Source organism: Tympanuchus pallidicinctus, unplaced genomic scaffold (assembly GCF_026119805.1).
Source record: "Tympanuchus pallidicinctus isolate F22 unplaced genomic scaffold, pur_lepc_1.0 scaffold4, whole genome shotgun sequence".
NCBI lineage: Eukaryota > Metazoa > Chordata > Aves > Galliformes > Phasianidae > Tympanuchus > Tympanuchus pallidicinctus.
This window is the reverse complement of record NW_026294758.1, coordinates 11,893,290-11,911,620: the sequence shown is the minus strand read 5'-3', so window position 1 is coordinate 11,911,620 and position 18,331 is coordinate 11,893,290. Positions and strand designations below refer to the sequence as shown.

At 37.3% G+C, this 18,331-nt stretch overlaps 1 protein-coding gene across 4 annotated transcripts in view; it reads right to left on the bottom strand.

Moving 5' to 3' along the window:
* RASGRF2 (Ras protein specific guanine nucleotide releasing factor 2) overlaps positions 1–18,331 on the bottom strand; it is a 124,021-nt gene that overhangs the window by 8,449 nt on the left and 97,241 nt on the right. For all 4 annotated transcript variants that reach the window (XM_052700508.1, XM_052700510.1, XM_052700511.1 and 1 more), the window contains exons 19-23: positions 12,000–12,112; positions 3,468–3,528; positions 2,719–2,822; positions 2,011–2,095; positions 884–1,081 (exon numbers count right to left, since the gene is read on the bottom strand). In XM_052700508.1, the coding sequence (XP_052556468.1) occupies positions 884–1,081; positions 2,011–2,095; positions 2,719–2,822; positions 3,468–3,528; positions 12,000–12,112 (561 nt within the window). The remainder of the gene's footprint in view (positions 1–883; positions 1,082–2,010; positions 2,096–2,718; positions 2,823–3,467; positions 3,529–11,999; positions 12,113–18,331) is intronic.

Here is an 18,331-nt window from a genome sequence, read left to right as displayed (position 1 = left end):
GATGAGAAAACAGAGAATCCTGAGAAACGTGTCATATTTGAAGTGGAAATTCCAGTTAATAGGAAGTTGTAGGCAGAAATAGTCACCTTCTTATTGAGGCTGATGAAACACACTGATAATGTTTCCAATAAGCACCAGAGATTAGTGCAATAATATTAACTTTTGGGCTTTGTGTTTGTTCATTTTACATTTACAAATCGCAGACATACATATATTTAATTTTTTTTTTAAAGGTAAACTCTTACCCAAGGGTTTATAATGGAGGATTTTTATCATATTTTCAATCAAAAGAAAGAAGCCACAGATAAAATGCGTATGAAAGTAAGCTGACTGGAGAATGCAGCACAGTCAGAAAATGGGTTTCGTTATTTGGGCTGCTTGTCTGCTCTTCAATAACTGCAGGAACATATTGAGGAGCAAAAGTACGAATAAAAGCCCAACTTCTTGCATGTCCATTAGAGAGACATTTCAAATGGTTGCAAATAACTCCTTATCCAAATACTGCCTAACTTACAAGTGATTGGTTCTGTCCTACTGACCTCTGCACTCTATTACAGCACCATAATAAAATGGTTTTTAATAGCAGAAAGCTGAGATTTACACTGCTCATTAAGGTTCTTCCAAATCATTTAAAGCAGTTGTGCTAATTCCACTGAAATTAGATTTTTTCTCACAGATAATTAATAACAGCAGAAAGAGGATACGCTAAATACAAAACACCTTGACATGACATACCAGCACAACTTCATGCTTCAAGCAAAAAAGTCATGAGTACTGCTAATGCAGAAATATCTATCAGAGGAATCCTACAACATATTGCTCTCTGAACAACATGCCAATGAGAGCAATCTAGAAATTGTAAGTGTAATGACATCCTTCTTACCTGTTTGGAAACTTTAGCCCAAGTTTTCTTCAGTCTGTAGATCGCACTTCTGTTCAAGGCTGATGTGATTTCTAACACACCATTATAATTGTGCATGCATCGACAAATATCAGCTACTGCTACCCACTTTTCAATTGAGTTAGCCCGGGAGCTGACATCGGCATAATTCATTATCTGGGAGGCAACAAGGTTACTCATCTGTGGGAATACAAGAAAGACTATTCAGAGTAGAAACTGCAGAGCAAGCAATGAGAAAGCAACACTGAGAACCAATGACACCTCCAGAAGAGAAAAACAAAGCTGCACGATGGCTGTGTAATGACGACCCTGACTGAAGGAAAAGTCCGTGGCTAGGAATGGCTCATGACTCTGATCGGATAAAGACCTGCATGCACGGTTATGGAGTGTTTGTGGGATGTTTTGTTGGCATGTAAAGGTGGGAAAGTTGAAAGAGAAAACATATCAATGTGTATAAGGGATGTTATAACCTGTAACAAGAGATTTGGATCTGAGTCTGCACTCATCTGAACTAAGAAAGAGGACATCTAAATATAATCACTTTAGAAACAATTATTTAACAAACAAGGTAGAAAATATAACTGATGTAAAACAGAAATTACAGTTCTTAATAAAATCAGAAAAGCATATTGAGAACTATTGTACACATTGAACTGTTGTAGGACAGTGGATGTAAATGAGCATATGAAAAGAAGGGTAAGAAATGCAATGCAGTGTATCCTCAAGCCGACAGCAGTAACACTGATTGGAATGTCTTCACAGAAAATGGTAACAAACAAATAGATGGGGATTCAAAGGGCATTCATTAAACTGAATTGGTTTTACGTTTCCACTATGAAAAAAACTATTTTATTCTGTAAGCCATAAGACAGGTTAGGGTAGTTCAAAATGTTTTAGTCTATTTTATAGTTATTGAAATGCTGAGAAGCAATTAGTGAAAAGGAGAATCTTTATATGCATTGATTTAAAAGTTAATCAGAAGAAGACTATAGCATTCACTCACTGCTAGATAAGAAATTATAAAATGTAAAAATGATATTTTTGTTCCAGAGGTCACAGGCAGTGTCAAAAAAGTTCCCAGAAGGCAATCCATATTTGTAAGTACTTACATCATTAAAATGTTGACTAGTTTTCATAATATAGGGTGTTCTCTCATTTTTATCCAGTTTCATCCAGCCCTGCCCAAGAAACTCTCTAGATAATGAGTGGAAAGAAAAAACAAAAACAAAAATTTCATTAATGAACATATTACAGAGTCTTTGTCTATAACTGTAGCCTGAATGTATTTTGAGTATACCTCATATTTTTAGAAGATAACTACAAAGCCCTACACTAGTTCCAGCACTTCATTATTACATTATTAATGCTAAAAAATAAAGCTGTAGGTATTATAAAGATATATACTGGTTTTAATGCCATCCTCCAAATTTCCCATAACTTTTCAGCATTATGACCCTATTTGAAATTGGTCTTATCAGTTTACATGATTATATGAATTGTAAACTGCTGTATGAGGAAACTTGATTTGACACCTCCTCCCCAGAGACTGAGCACTTCCATACGACACTCACCTTTCACTAGCCCAAAACCTTACATCACAGATTTTTTCACAGGCACAGATTGGAAAACCTCAGTCTTTCAAAAAAAGATTAAACAATAGGGGAATCATAAGCAATAACAGAAACAATCAAAAGATTTCATTCTCTTATATATGCAAATCTCTTTGCCAGGATGTCAGTAGCATGAACTATTGTGCCCAGAATCAGTTAATAACTCATCCGTGCACTCACTTCTGTCAGTTATGGGAGAACACTTACTCGTAGGGTATGCTTCTGAAAACTATGTGGTCTAAAAGAGTTATTTGCTCTGCAAGTTCCATGGCTGACAAAGTCTCAAAGCACTCTGGTTTTGGACACTCTGACTGCAAAAACAAGAAAAACATGCAAGGATCTCCCTTTGTATCAAAAGAGTACTTCAGAGCACAGTATTAAAGACTTCATATGCATTTTCAGTATAGAATTGTAATTAACTTATTTGAGACAGAGAAATAAGAATTAATTAAAAATTGTTAACAATGTGAGGTTAAACATCAGGCTGGAAACCCACATGAAAACAGGCACATACTAAGTTATGAGTATCTATGTAAGTTAACTAAAGTCTATGCATTCTGTGCCACTTTCCATGGAACCTTTTATTGCTCACACACTTAGCTGTATTAAAACTTAGAAGATGATGGCGACTGTCAGGTTTGGAGGGCATTTCTCATCAGTGAAAGACAACTAAGGTTCTGATGGCTGCTGAGATGGTAGATAATCATCTATTAAATTCAAATACATTCATCTTTCACTTTTTTTTGTTTTGCTTTTCATTAACATCAAATCGTTAAGTTCTGACCGAACCATCTTTGATATGAGCGCCAAATTCCCTCTTTAAACTGAAATGCAGATCCATGGTATAAAATAACAGTATATCTATCCTGAGTTGCAAAGGTGAAGAAGTGATACAATTTAATGACTTAAATATGCTATATCTCTGTAGGCATATTTACATTTCAAGATGAACTTACCATCTGAATGATATCCTCTATTTTTAAATGGGTATCATCTTGATCATCCTGAGAAAGAGCCCTAAAATTAAGCAGCAAATATCATACATAAAGAAAATTACCTATGGTTAAGAGAAATCCTCTAAGACAGGAAGCATGTTCACCTAATATAAATTCTTAGACTGCAATTGAAAAATGCAAATTGAAAATAATAATAATACTGGACCTAAAAACTAATTTCCTGACTTCATTGTAATGTATAAAATCATGTATCAACATTATGTTAGCTAAAATGCCAGTTACGGAGAGGAACTGCATCTCAAGCCTCTTCTCTAATTTTCAAATAGCATACTAAATGATATTTTGGAGAAATGTTTGGTAATCAACATTTGAGAAGAAAAGCCAGTACAATGAAAGAGTGATTCATTGGGAAGTGTTGTTTACTGCACCAGACTGTCCTCTTCACTGACCTACTCTAAGAGCTCTGAACATAAAAGCAGACAACAAACAACAGATTTTACTTGTAGCAAGTGTGTGCTGTGCTTTCAGTAACACAAGTGTTAAACCATGTTTTCAATTCTCCTACAGAACCAGTGATTATTATCCTGCAGTATTATTTCAGAATAATGGGTCAAAAATGAACTCAGAGGAAGAAACAAGTATTTACCTAAGCCTACTCTCTTTAAAGTATCAACTTAGTACATCATTCTAAGATCTTATCCCCTCCTTTTATATATGGTATTTACTCTGCAAACAATTGGTCTCAGTGCTGAACTTAATGAGTTGTCAGTCTTGGGAGGATCTTTTTGAAAGATTTCAGGGATTTTATTTTATAATGTAATACTCTTTCCAGAAAGGCAGGTAACATCTCAACTTGCAAGATTACTGCATATAAAGCACAGGTAACGTGTAATTCTACTCTATTGGCACTGCTTAAATTTCAGCTGCAGTACTATGACCAGACCTGAACATCACAGCAGGGTAAAGACAACATGGTATGAGTCCAAATCAAGAAGTCTGATAAAGTATTTGGGAAGCATAGACTCAAACCTTGAATATGCTGGATTTATATAATACAGGAAGGAATATTTTAAGAGAAATAAAAATATGCTAGTGTGTAGAAGATTGGCTGTAAAGACAACAGTGATAGGGCAAAAAAACTGCTGGACTGATGCAGATTAAGGAAGATTAAATTTGAACATTATGTTTAAATTCACCTACATTCACCGACAGCTGGAAATCACTGAGGCAAGTTTTCTGCAGAAGAATATTTCACAGAATATTTATCAATTGAATTTTCAAGGAAAGTTTAGATAACTGCTTTCAAAGAAGATCCAGTTTCACTGATTGTCCCATGGAACAGAGCAACTGGAGAAGGTATTTTCTCATAGCTCCTCTTTCTGCGCTCTGTAGAGGTAAGCCTTCTATATGCCATTTGAGAACTGAAAGAAAAGGTTTATATTGCCTAGAGTCTTTAGCAGTGAGTGTAAAATATGGAATTTGTACTATGTGGGTGGGGAGGAAGTATCAATGCTTAGTACAGTAGGTTCTTCTGCTGTGAGTTGCTGTTGTTTCCTTTTGGTTTGCCAAACTGAAGGACTAGGTTAGTAAAGATATACAGAAAAAGAACCTAAGAATTCTCCTTGCCTATAAAATCCAGAGAAAATGCTCATTTCTTTGTGACAGTAGGAAATGTTTATATCTAATGGGCAAGTCATGTAGGGTCCTGCATGTCAACTTCTTCAGGAAAACACAAGGTTTCTTCACAAAACAGCTCTCTCCAGCCTCAGTAACTGTAAACAGATTGACAATCTGTGTTTCCTCAGCAGCTTGCTTTGTGCAGCATCTCACGACTGACTGCCTTTAGAAAGCTACTGCACATCATGTAGCAAAAGTATGCGTATTCCTAGCATTAAAAAAAAAACAGAGTGCTTGCTCTCCTGTCCCAAGTATTCTCAGTAATATTGTAAACTCATAATCTGAGTTCCTTATATTTATATAGATTGGAGTTCTCACCATTGATACAGAAAATATATTATTTGCTTAACAGAAATTAAGAGACACGAGATTCTCAAAAGGCTCAAAATACTTTTTCCCTTCTTTACTTTCTGATATTTCTTTCATGATATGCACAGTATTTATGTAGACTTTTAATCCCTTGCTCTACAGAGACAGTTCATGAAAAAAATTCTTTTATTCATAAATGTTCTGTATTTAAATATTCAGGGGCCATCACCTCTCTCTAGACTGCATAAAATTACTTCTTAGTAACAGCAGTAGTAGCTTCCATTTCAGTCTGCACTGTTGCTGGCCTTGGGACAATTAATTTCAACAGAGGTCTGGGAGCACAGACTGAGTGCTCCTCAGTTCTGCTTGGGCGGTTGCCATTAAATACCTCCTGGAAATCAGGTAAGCACCTCAGGATCATGTGAAAATAATACAAAAGAAAGCAAAGCTACAGAAACATTTTGCATGGCCATTAAACAATCTCTCTCTCAGCAGGACTGAATGGAGTGACAACACTGCCGTTATACAGGAACAAAGTAAAATTCTTATGAAGAAAGTAAACATGTAGGAAATAACTTGCTAATTCCTACACTTAGTAGCTGTCATTTAAACCTAGCCCAAATAATTTTCAACATAAAACTCTAGAATTTGTTCCAAAATACCTGTCTTTTATTTCTCCTACTGTACATACAATATTTTTCAAAATATTTTAAAAGCTGCAGTAAGTGATACAGCCTAAAATGCATTGTCTGGTGAGATCATACAGGGTATAATATTGGTCACAGATCAGACCTTCACATATTCCTTGGTTCCATTTATATTCATACTGAGGAAGATGAAGTAGAAAGTGTTTCCCCACATACTATTCACCAACTAAGTTATCTGCTCCAGTACTTTACACCTTCCTGGCTCATCGTCACTTCCAGGCTACTAAAAAAGGCTGGTTAAATCTCAAGGAAACCATTCTTACCTCCTCTTCTTAGTATCTGCTTAGTATCTGCTATCTTAGTATCTGCTAACAAAAATGATTAAAAGGAGCTGATTTTTCAAGAAATGTATTTGTGCATACACACATGTAAACTCACAGGCAACATAAGTTTCTAGAACAAGGCATTTCTATCTAGTATCCTTCAAGGAGATGGTCCATGGCATACACCTGTGTGCAGACTCCAGAAGTCTTTAAAAAAATGATCAAACTGTGAAGGAATTGTAAACAATAACAGAAACAGCCAAAGAATTTCATCCTGTTATGTTAGAAAACCTGTTTGCCTGGATGTCAGTAGCATGAATTAATGTGGTGCCCAGAGATGCCAGTTATACTCATCTATGCTCTCAGTTCAGTCAGTTGTAGGAGATAATCTACATAGTGTATGATTCTGAAAACTATGTGGCCTAAAAGAGTTATTTGCTCTGCATGCCCCATGGAGTCCCATGACAAAGTCCCAAAAGTCCACTGACAAAGTCCCAAAGCCTTCAGACACTTGGGCTCCTACAAAGAGATAGCCCAAGCATAATCTCATATGCAGACTCTCAAAGTTCTTGAACAATATGTTTATAATAAGAAATGCTGTTCCTCACTCCAAATTTTTCTGCTTTTCTGAACTGAGAGTAAACTATAAAAAGGGAAACTAAGAACTACAGTGGAGAGATAGAATGAAAGTGAAGAATTCTGATACACATTTTTTTTTATGTCTATGTCTTTTAGATCTAAAAGCAGGCAGTAAGCACCTCTTCAGAACAACTAGAAAACCTATTTTATGAAACCCATGTAACAACTGGATGACTTATCTTCATGGAGGGTATGTTAACTGACTCACTCCTACTTGCTGTTTTCATCCTTGCCCAGGAAAGACTTCTGACCAAAAGTTTCATCAAAACCTTCTCATTAATCTGGGCTTTCACACATAAACTGTACTGTCAAAAGTCTTCAAACTTATATGTAGTAAAGCAAAAAACTTTGGGTAATTTATAGAACCCTTAAGTATTATCAGCTGGGAGCCCTCCACCTCAAAGAAAACCAAACAAGTAACAGCTACAGAGTTATATGGTGGTGATGGACTGAGCAGCATCTGTCCAAAACAAGGGTACTTGAGCTCAAGAGGAGCACAGTACCTTGAAACAGCCCTGCCAGTTTCTACGGCAAGAAAGATGTCTGTCTTTTGGACACCTATGACAGAATTCATATCTTCCTTAAGTCAGTGCCTATATTCTGCAACTGTTAGAGAGAGGAAGGTGTCTTACAATCTCCAGAGGAAAAGTCAGCATGCCTAATTTTAGACCATTCTGATGGACAGAAACTCCTTCTTACTTGACAGACTATGAATTACACTGGAAGGGGTGCTTCACCAGCTTGTTTCATAGATAGGTTCTTCAGATAAAAGTGAGCCTTACCGTAGTATTTTTTTCTCTCATCTTGTCACTGTAACCTACAGGCACTTAAAGAAACTCATGAAGCAACCTTTCTTTCATTACGGGCCTCTTAGCATTCAGGATGTTGCCTCTAATCTACCATGTTAGCAGATGATAGAAAATCTGTAATCATATGTGGATAAAAGTCACAATGTTGAGAGATACATCGGTACTGAACACAATACCTCTTTATAACACCTTGGTGTAGTATGGGAGTGTTTGCTGAAAACCTGACAATTTGTAAGACTAACAGTCTTGGTTGTTTCTTCTACAAGAAACAGAAATCTTCAGAGACAATGCATAGAGAAAACTCCCAGTTAAACATTTCTCTTGACCTAGTTCCATAAGCAGAAACAGTACTGCAGAAGGCATCAGATAATAATGAAGGGGGAAGAACCACCTCTGTGTTACTGTGTCTGCTTTTTGCACCAGTAGTGTCTTTGTTTTTAGTGCTTGTATCTTTGAGCATAGTGCAAACAGAAAGTTTTCTTTGTTTGTCTAGCAATAGAAAGCCTAGATATGTGCTTGGTTCATATAATTATGTTATTAGATAGGATGCAGACATGCGGACATGTCTTTTCTGCCTCTATTGGTTTCTCATTCTTCATGATATCAGTTCCAAAATCGAGCAAGGGTCGATTTTCAACTGGCCGGAAAACCAAATCCTTAACTGAATCCATTACTCAGTTTTATATTTTGGATTATTAAAAGTTAAGATTTTAAAGAACAGTCTGGAGTTGGCTTGACCTGTGAATCCACTAACAAGCTGAGAAACTGGTGAATTAGAGGGGAACATGTCTAGCTGGTTTTCCTGAGGACATGCTTCCAGAGGCAGACAGAAGCCTCCATGGGAGAACAGGTCAACCAAATAGGACTAACAATTTTTATTATTACTTTTTTAATGCTTATAAGCACTTATTTGTTAATAATGTGCAATAAAAATGAAGACTTGTGGAAAAGTAAAGGAATGTGCAACCTTCTGTCATTACCACAGATTTACAGTTACACACAAAAAAACTTAATTGCAGATTACTCCTGGAGTCCTATTTTTCAATTAACCAAATAAAGTAGTTGAGAACATATATTTGAGAGTAACTGTAGTGCCTTTCAAAAGCAGAGAAACTGCTCCTAATTAGCACGCAACCCATTTTCTTGAGGTGATTTCAGAATCAGAGTTCCTTCTCTTAGTGAAAGAATGAGACATATGACACATCTGAGTATTTCATCCTAGCTGAATGATTTTCATCCAAAATCAGGATTGCTCCAACACAGTCTTTCTCACAAGGTCACAAAGCAGTCTCATTCCTGGAAAATTAATTTATCCTAAAGAGCTGACTTAACAAATTTGACATGTCTGACAAACAGCTGCCTCCTTTGTGGGTGAAGAGAGAGCTCTGAAACTTCAGATTTTGTTTACCTCAGAGTAAGTCTTTGGGGCAGTATATTTTCATTTACTAACATTTTTTAACATGGAGATTACATTCTGGTGGCTCTATCCACTGCAACTTAACAACAGTTTGCATGATGAAAGTTATTATTTCTGTACTAGTTTTCACCTGAAGCATATTTATATTTGAAAGTGTACAAAGGTTTGTATACATAATAAATACATGACAATGAAACAGAAGTAATTTCAGCTGCTACAGAAACATGGTTACCACAGAAAACAGAACACAGAAAATGGAACACAGAAGTTTTCTGGACCATTGAGGCAAAAACACTGTGTCACTGATTTTCACTGGACTAGGCAGTATGGAAGGAAATATTCAACATAGTGTTTCAGGATGCAACACCGCTGGTCTTGAAAAGCAATGCAGGAATTCTGATTATCACTGACAGGCAAAGCTTAAATTTTATCTCATTTTGAAGGCAAGTAGATAATTCATGCCTCTTTCAGTCAAAAAGATTAGCTCCAAGTGCTGACCCACCAAAGTCTTTTTTTCTAGTGCTAGTTTGAGGGTTGTAACCAAATACTTGTGACCATAATATATGATGAAACCTATAATCAAACTACTTTGTTTGAAAATTCTGATAGAATGAAGGTGTGCACCTGCAAATCCTGATGAAAGATAGCTTTATTGAAGACCTTGTCTCAGGAAATCTTCATTCTCTTCCTGTCTCCAAAACAAACTCTTAATAAGAACCTGAACAGATCATCTTAGTTTTGCTTTATTTGCTTTCTTGTGAAGTGCCATAATATTTCCCAGTAACACAGGATAGTGGCTATAAAAGAATGACTTTTAGAGAAGAGTCTGTTCTACAAAATATTTTAAACGAGTTAAAAATTTTTTTGGTTCAATTTCTGTGCCTACAGTTTTCATTTTTACTAGAATTTTAATTTACAAATATCATTTTCTTTTGTTATGCTTCGATTCATAACCTGCAGAACTTTTACTTCTTAAAGACTTTAATTTTTTTTCTTTTTCACCAAAAAACATTGAAAATCACAGAACAGCCACTACCATATACAGTGTGTTTAGATACTACAATGGCAACTATTAAAAAGTAAAGAGATGAAAAAAGATATTCATTTCATAGAATAGCAGCATTTACATAACTGGGGTACAACTTGCAGTTTACACTTAATTACCAACATCTCATTTTTGGGTGCAACATTTAAAGGAAACTGGCTAATTTGAAACTGGATATAGGATATTGATAACAATATGGTACACTTGCACGCTTACAAGTTTGTTCCACTACTTTGTCAGGAATACTTGCATTTTCACATACTCACAGCTAAAGATCTTAAGGTAACTTTCTCCACTAGGAGCAATCTGACACAGCCTTTACCACCAATGTATTATTATATTCTGCTACAGTAAAACAAATTAATCCCTTTGTGCTCTTTTTGTACTTTCTTCCAAGGAAATACATGGAATTGACTTCCTTTTATACTGTGAATAACAGCACACACAGTATCATTAACAAAAAGATATATTTCTGTTCACATAAAAATGAAGTAGGGTCCTTTTAGCACAAACTTATATTAAGAACTTTGTTTTTCTCCAGTATTTTCTTTTCACCATCAACAATACAGTGTTACTCTTCTGATATTCTTTTTCACATAAATATTGGATGGGAAAACAGTCAGTTCTTAGAAAATTCAGACACACAGCACTGATTGCATCTTTGTTAGCTATCCAGCAGAATACCAAGGAAAATATTAGGCGTATCATAGGTTTAATCTGTGTTTTTTCATTGTCTTATTTTAATAATTATTTTATCTCCACATGTTTACTGTTTCGTGTAATGTAGAATAATTTACACGAAAAAATGTTACTATAAAACATTCATACTTACTATAATGAATTGTTTTCAATTATAAATGCATGCGAGGCTTTGTCTGGCATGACTGGACACTTAGTTCTCAAACAACAAATTTCAAAATAAGGTGTTTGAAACATAAGTTAAATAATTCTGGTTATGCAGGAGTTTAAGGATCTTTTATTCTGTGGCACTAATTAAACAAGAATTTCTCTCCCTAAGCTACCCAAAGTAGTAAAGACACAACTGTTAACACAAAGGAAAGTGCAAGCGTGGTCTAGTGACTGTCATGACACATTAGACTGCCAACAGCCTCCCAAGAACTTAGTTGCACTGATTGTTCATCACTGAGATAAGAGTTATTCAAGGTTTTACAGGGGAATGGTCTTCCTGCTTTACTAGACAGCACTTTTCCCTACCACATAAAGATTGAACCAGTAGCTGCCAGATTTTTTTAAGAGACAGTGTTCTGAATAAAACTTGGCATGATCTGATACCTGATGTTTGTGTAGACTCATGAAGTTACAAAGGAATTTTAAAACATTCCTCGTAATAGACATAGTCAAGTTTTCCCAAGTCCATTTTGAAGATATCCAAATTATTCTTTGGTTAACTGTTCTTTAGATCCTACCGTACAATATGTGCAATGTGTGTATACTTAGCCACAATTACTACAGATCAACCTGAAAGTATGCTCTGTTTGCTGCTAGATGACATGCTTCAAATTTCTTATGTCTTACAGCAAATAAAACACTAATATTCCAAAAACAAATACTCTGGAGAAAAACATATCATGTGAATTCTATAATACATGTTCTCATGTCTATTCCACATGCTACAGATAGATGAACTTTACAGAAATGTATTTACCTCAGGATATTTGCAGTAGCTTTCCTTTCTTGCGGTAGAAGATCAGGGTCTCTCAAAACTTCTTCCAGCAAATTTAACACATTCATTTTCAACTCATTGTTTAGTTCAAAATCCTACAAAGGAAAACAATTATATTTGCTTTTTCTTCAGTTAGCTATTTTAATCACGTAACTGAAAGGATACAGTTCTGTGAGTTTTTCCCATTTCTTTTTGTGCGCTATTAGCGATGAACACCTAAGTAAACTTTGACAGCTGTTGAAAAGAACAGGATGCAAAAGTGGGAACCTGAAAGACTGTAATTTATCTACTCTTCTGTCTGCTGATCTATTGTCGAGCCAAATGACTTCATCTTGCTGTTACAGATTATGCCTCATCATCTCTTAACCTACAATGACTAAAAAAGGGGAACAATTTAGTTCCAATACTGAGATCACTATCTTGCAAGGGTGGACACTGTTTTTTTCTCCACTGTTTTACTGAGTTTCTCTATTTTCCTTTCTCAACCCCTGTATTTCTTCTTCGATACTCATCTCTTAGGAATGATCTGCTTTTTGTTTGACACAGTGACGTATTCAATCGATACTGCCTTGATAAATCAGATCAGCTGTCTGGCACTACATTTAATTTAATAGCATTTTAATTATTTTTAAGGCAGACTAATATCCTACAAGAGACCACAATTGAAGAACAGAAACACACAAGTACAATTTATCTTGACACTTCATATAGCAGAATATCAAAGAATAGAATAATGTACAAATCTTAAGGTAGGAAGGGACAGGTAGGTCATGCAGTAGACTTCAAAAATGCTTGTATTAAGCTAAAAGCTAACATTTGGATAAGAAAACTGAATGTTGGACAAGTATTTCAAGGATAAGTACAAACAGTTCCAGGTACTGCACTGTATTTGTTCTATAATTTTTTTGTTTGTTTGTTTTTGTTTTTAACCACAGTCCAAAATGTCTGCTTTAGAAACTATTTTAGCTTGTTTGGCAAAGAATATTTATTTATTTATTTGGGGTACAGAAATGCGACTATTTAGTGAAAGCATAAGGAATGTAACTGAACTACAAGAGAGCAGTGTTTGCTCCAGTGACTTTTAATAGAAAACCATTTGGAATACGAAGTTATCAAAATTCAGCTAGAAGAGAAATCTGGAAAAAAAATCTGCACAGACTAAGTTAATCAGTATAATTAATATTAGTGTTAGAATCATAGAATCACAGAATGGTAAGGGCTGAAAGGGACCTTTAAGATCATGTAGTTCCAATCCCCTGCTATAGGCAGGGACACCTCCCTCTAGACAGGTTGCTCAAAGCTCCCTCCAGCCTGGCCTTGAATGCTTCCAGGGAGGGGGCATCCACAGCATCACTGGCCAACTTGTTCCAGTGTCTCATCACCCTCACAGTAAATAATTTCTTCCTTATATCTAGTCTAAATCTTCGCTCTTCCAGTTTAAAGTCATTTCTCCTCATCCTCAACCCTTTATAAGGGCTATATGCCCCTATAAAAAGTCCTTCCCCAGCTTTCCTACAGGTACTGGAAAGCTGCTTATAAGGTACTCCCTGGAGTCTTCTCTTTTCTGGGCAGAAGTGCCCCAGCTCTCTCAGCCTGTCTTTGTAAGGGAGGTGCTACAGCCCTCTGATCTTTGTGGCCCTCCTCTGGACCCACTCCGACAGCTGCATGTTCTTCTTGTATTGGGGCCCCAAGAACTGGACACAGTACTTCAGCTGGAGTCTCACAAGAGCAGAATGGAGGGGCAGAATCATCTCCATTGACCTGCTAGTCAGCATGTCGTCTCCGCAGTAGCTCAATGGTTTGTGCTCTTGCTAGTCAATGCAAAATGACTGGGTTTTTGCATAAGAGACAGTCTTTCCCATAGGACAGAGAAAGCCCTCTATTAATGTTGTTTCAACAGGCACTGTCTTACAGCCCCAAATTTCAGCATTGTTTTTTTTTGTTGTTGTTGTCGTTTTTTTTTGTTGATGTTTTTTTTTGTGCTTGGATTTTTTTTTTTTAATTACAATGCATGATCTGCTTCTATTATATTGTGAGAAGAAAAGAACACTGAAGAAATATGGAATTCAAAATAAAATTGGAGAGATAGTCTATTTTCCAGCTAATATCAGGGATCTATGGATTCCTAAGACGTTACAGGTGTAAATAAAGCCTAAGGAATCTAGGGAAATCACAAATCATTTAATGCACTTAAATTCTTGTAGAAAGTTTGTCAGAATTATAGAAACACACCATAAAACTATCAATTCCAAGAAACATTTGTAGATAAGTAACTAGATCTACCTCTATTATGGACGTTATATATGAATATACACTTAGATATTACACTTATTTATAGTATTGGTATGTAAAGGTCAAAATGCTAACATGGGTAGGTCTAGACATACTGTGTATTTGTATGAAATTTCTCTACGTCTAGCTTTAGATTAATCTTGTGACATTTTTAATCCATTGTTATCTCCTGTTTATATATTTTCTTAATTCTTCAGCACTTCTAACCCAACAGTATCCCACCATGCCAGCACTAGGAGGAGTAGCAAAAAAAATGCCACCAAATTCAGCATAAGGCAGACTGAAGCACCCACCAGGCCTGGCAGAAGCAATCCCTCATTTCTGCTAAGTAGAAGTACAGGCTGGCAAGCAGAAGTAAAGCTGCAATACTGGCTTACATTTAAACAGCTGCTCAGAATTTGTAGCAGACCAGCATTCAAAGAGACTTTCAATTGGAATTTCTATATTTCAGAAGAAATGCAGTCAGTCGGACAAGAGCTGCTCTAGTTTTGAACTTTCCACCTGGTGGACTTCAGTTTGACACCGACTGAATTGTGACTGAATTCTTTATGGAACAGTACATAACTCTAATGTATTTTAGAGTCCACATTAGCCTAAAGTTTTGTTAGTTTTATTCCAATTTACAGTTGGCTTAAGCAGAGAAATTAACTAAGATTTCGTGGAATAAAATCAATTTTTATTTGTAAGTCCATTATTGTCTTTAGGGCAAAAAGGTGCAGCTTTGTATTTAATATTTACAGAACAAAATCACTTGTGAAAATATATAAAAATATTATACACATATATAAATATATATATATATATTATATACATATATATACATAAAAAACAGCTGATGATTTAAGCAGGAGGGCTGCCATGGAGTCACAAAGGATAAGAATAGGATGTATGAAGTTCTCAGATCTTAAAAAAGCACAGTGCTCACCATCACCTATTTAATTCACAAAGTAGAGCAGTGCAGCAAGAGGTAACACAATGATGTTCTACCTACTGCTGAGCAGTGCTGCACAGAGCCAAGGACTTTTCAGCTTCTGACACTGCTCTGCCAGGGAGGAGCTGGGAGCTAACAAGGAGCTGGGAGGGAAAAAACTAGCACAGTTGACCCAAGTGGCCAAGGGATGTCACATACCATGTGGTGTCATACAGAATGATAGACTGGGGGAGCTGGCCAGATGCTGTCATTGCTTGGGAACTGGTTACGCATCACTGAGCAGGTGCTGTGTGACCCTCTTTGTTTTGGCTCACAAGTTTGTTAATTTTGGACTGAAAGAGAACTGGGTGGGAGTAAGAGAGCAACTGTGGTGCTTACCTGTTTATCAGGGTTAAACATCATCTCTTTTATAGCTGAAGAGTACCAAGTTCAGCATGATTACATTTTAAGTAAATTCATAACCAGCCTGTTGATCAGTGCCACCCACAAGACTAGATGGTACTGTTTTCTTCAGAAAGTACATACAAATTCCCTTGCCAGAAGCAGCTAGAAAAGCTGTGCTGCAGTATGAAAGTGCTTTAGAAGCAACCTATACAGCTGAGTGAAAAATCAAAAAAAGAAGGGATATTGGATTTAGAATCACTGCCCAGAAGTCAGAAGACTGTGACAGTGGCAGCAGAAAGCAAGAAAAACAACTAGATGTGCCAGTGAGGTTTAACAAGAAATATGTAGATTTATTACAGGTGGTACTTATATAATTTCTAAGTTTTGTCACGGGAAACTCCCAAAACATTTCCTCCTCCCTTTCTTTAAATTTTCTTAAGTGAGAGGAAACATTCTCCATTTAAACAATGTCAGGAAACATTGAATAACCCAGGCAAACAAAAGGGAGCTAAAACGTGAGAACATAATTTATTTGGAAAATATTTGAGTACATCACAGAATCTCAGAATGGTTGAGGTTAGAATGGACATTAAAGATTACCTAGTTCCTATCTCCTGCTTTGGGCAGGGCTGCCCAGCAGATGAGACTGCCCAGAACCCCATCCAACCTGGCCTGGAGCACCTACAGGGAGGGGGCATTCACAACTTCTCTGGGCAGCTGTGCCAGGGCCTCAGCACCCTCCGAGTAAAGAATTTCTGCTTAACATCTACCCTGAATCTCCACTCTTTTCAGTTTAAAGCCATTCTACCTTATCCTGCCCTTTTCAGACAGTGTAAAAACTTAGTCTGCCTCCTGCATTTAAGCTCGCCCCAAGTAGTGGAGGACTGTGTTCCCCCAGAGCTCCAGAACTTTCTTTTCTCCAGGCAAAGACCACCAGTTCCCTCAGCCTGTACCTCATTAGAGAGGTGCTCCAACCCTCTGTCCCTCCTTTTAACCATGGCCCTCCTTTTGACCTCCTCCAACAGCTCCACATCTTTATTGAGCTGGGGAGCCCCAGGCCTATATATAGTACTCCAGATGGGGTCTCATGAGACCTGAGCAGAATTAGACAATCACCTCCTTTTCCCTGCTGGCCACTTTTCTGTTGATGCAGAACAGGATACAGCTAGTCTTTAGGGCTGCAATACACACTGATGGATCATATCCAACTTTTTGCCCACCAGAATCTCCAAGTCTTTCTCAGCTGGGCTACCTTCCATGAATTCTTCTCCCAGTCCATACAAATAACTAGAATTGCCCCAACCCAAGGGCAACACTTTACACTTGGCCTTCCTTGGACTTCCACCACATCTGTGGGCAACCTGTTCCAGTGCCTCCCCATCCCATTATGTAAAACCTCTTCCTTATATCCAACCTAAATCTGCCCTTATTGCGTTTGAAACCTTTTCCCCTTGCCCTATCACAACAGACCCTGCTAAGTCTGCCCCCTTCTTTCTTGCTCCCCTTTAGATACAGAAAGGTTACTCTCAGGTCTCCCCAGAGCATTCTCTTCTCCAGGCTGAACAACTCCAGCTCTCTCAACTTGACCTCATAGTGGAGGTGCTGCATATCTTGAACCATTTTTGTGGCACTCCTCTGGACATGCTCCAACGAGTGTATGTCTTTCCTATGCTGAGGGCTCTATATCTGGATGCAGTACTCCAGGTAAGACCACACCAGTGCAGAGTAGAGGGACAGGTTTTCTTCCCTTGACCTGTTGCCTATGCTTCTTTTGATGCAGTCCAGGATAGAGCTGGGCCATGAGGGCAGGTTCTCATCTGCCTATTTCTCAAGCCAAGGTCATCTGGATGGCATCTCTCCCTTCCACTGTATCTACTGCACCATTCAGCTTGGTGTCATCAGCAAACTTGCTGAGAGTACCTTCAGTCCCATTCTCTATATCATTGATAAAGATGCTGAAGAACACCAGTCCCAAGACATACCCCTATGGTACATCACTTGTGACCAGCCTCCAACTGGACACAGAGCCACTGACTACAACCCTCTGGCTGCAACCATCCAATCAGTTCTTAATCTGTGGAATAGTCCAGCCTTCAAATCATCTCTCTCCAGTGCAGAGAAAAGGATGTGTTATTGGACCACGTCAATGGCCTAGCAGGTCCATCAGTTACCTCTTCTTTGTCCACCAATGCCATCACTCCACAGTAAAATGCCGATCAATTGGTTAGGCAAGGGAATTATACAAGGAGTAATCATGAAGAACCTGCTGAGATCTTCAAAAATCTCCAACTTCAACAGACCAATACGTGCTACCTGTAAGAATAATTTCACCTAAGTTCAGCTCTCAAAATGCAGCCAAGTTCAAATTTTCAGGTGTCTGCTTAGAAGGCAAGAAAAAAAAACAACTAGCAGAAAACAACTATTGAGAGACTGGCTTCAGAGTTCTGATTGCCATGTGAAGAGGAGTAAGAGGAGTACATGATAAATGTAATATTAATCCCTTGTGACAGACTTTGCCGAATACATTTGGACCAATTTTATTAGTTTCTCTCTATTGCTCTAAGGAAACGGGAAAATTGCTCAAAAAGATGTGGCAGGCATACTTGGCTGACCAGCAGCAGCACTCCCAAAGCCTGCATGGCTCTGCATCATTACAAATGCACAGAAAACTATCCTCTGACCAAGTACATATCTGAAACTGGAAGCC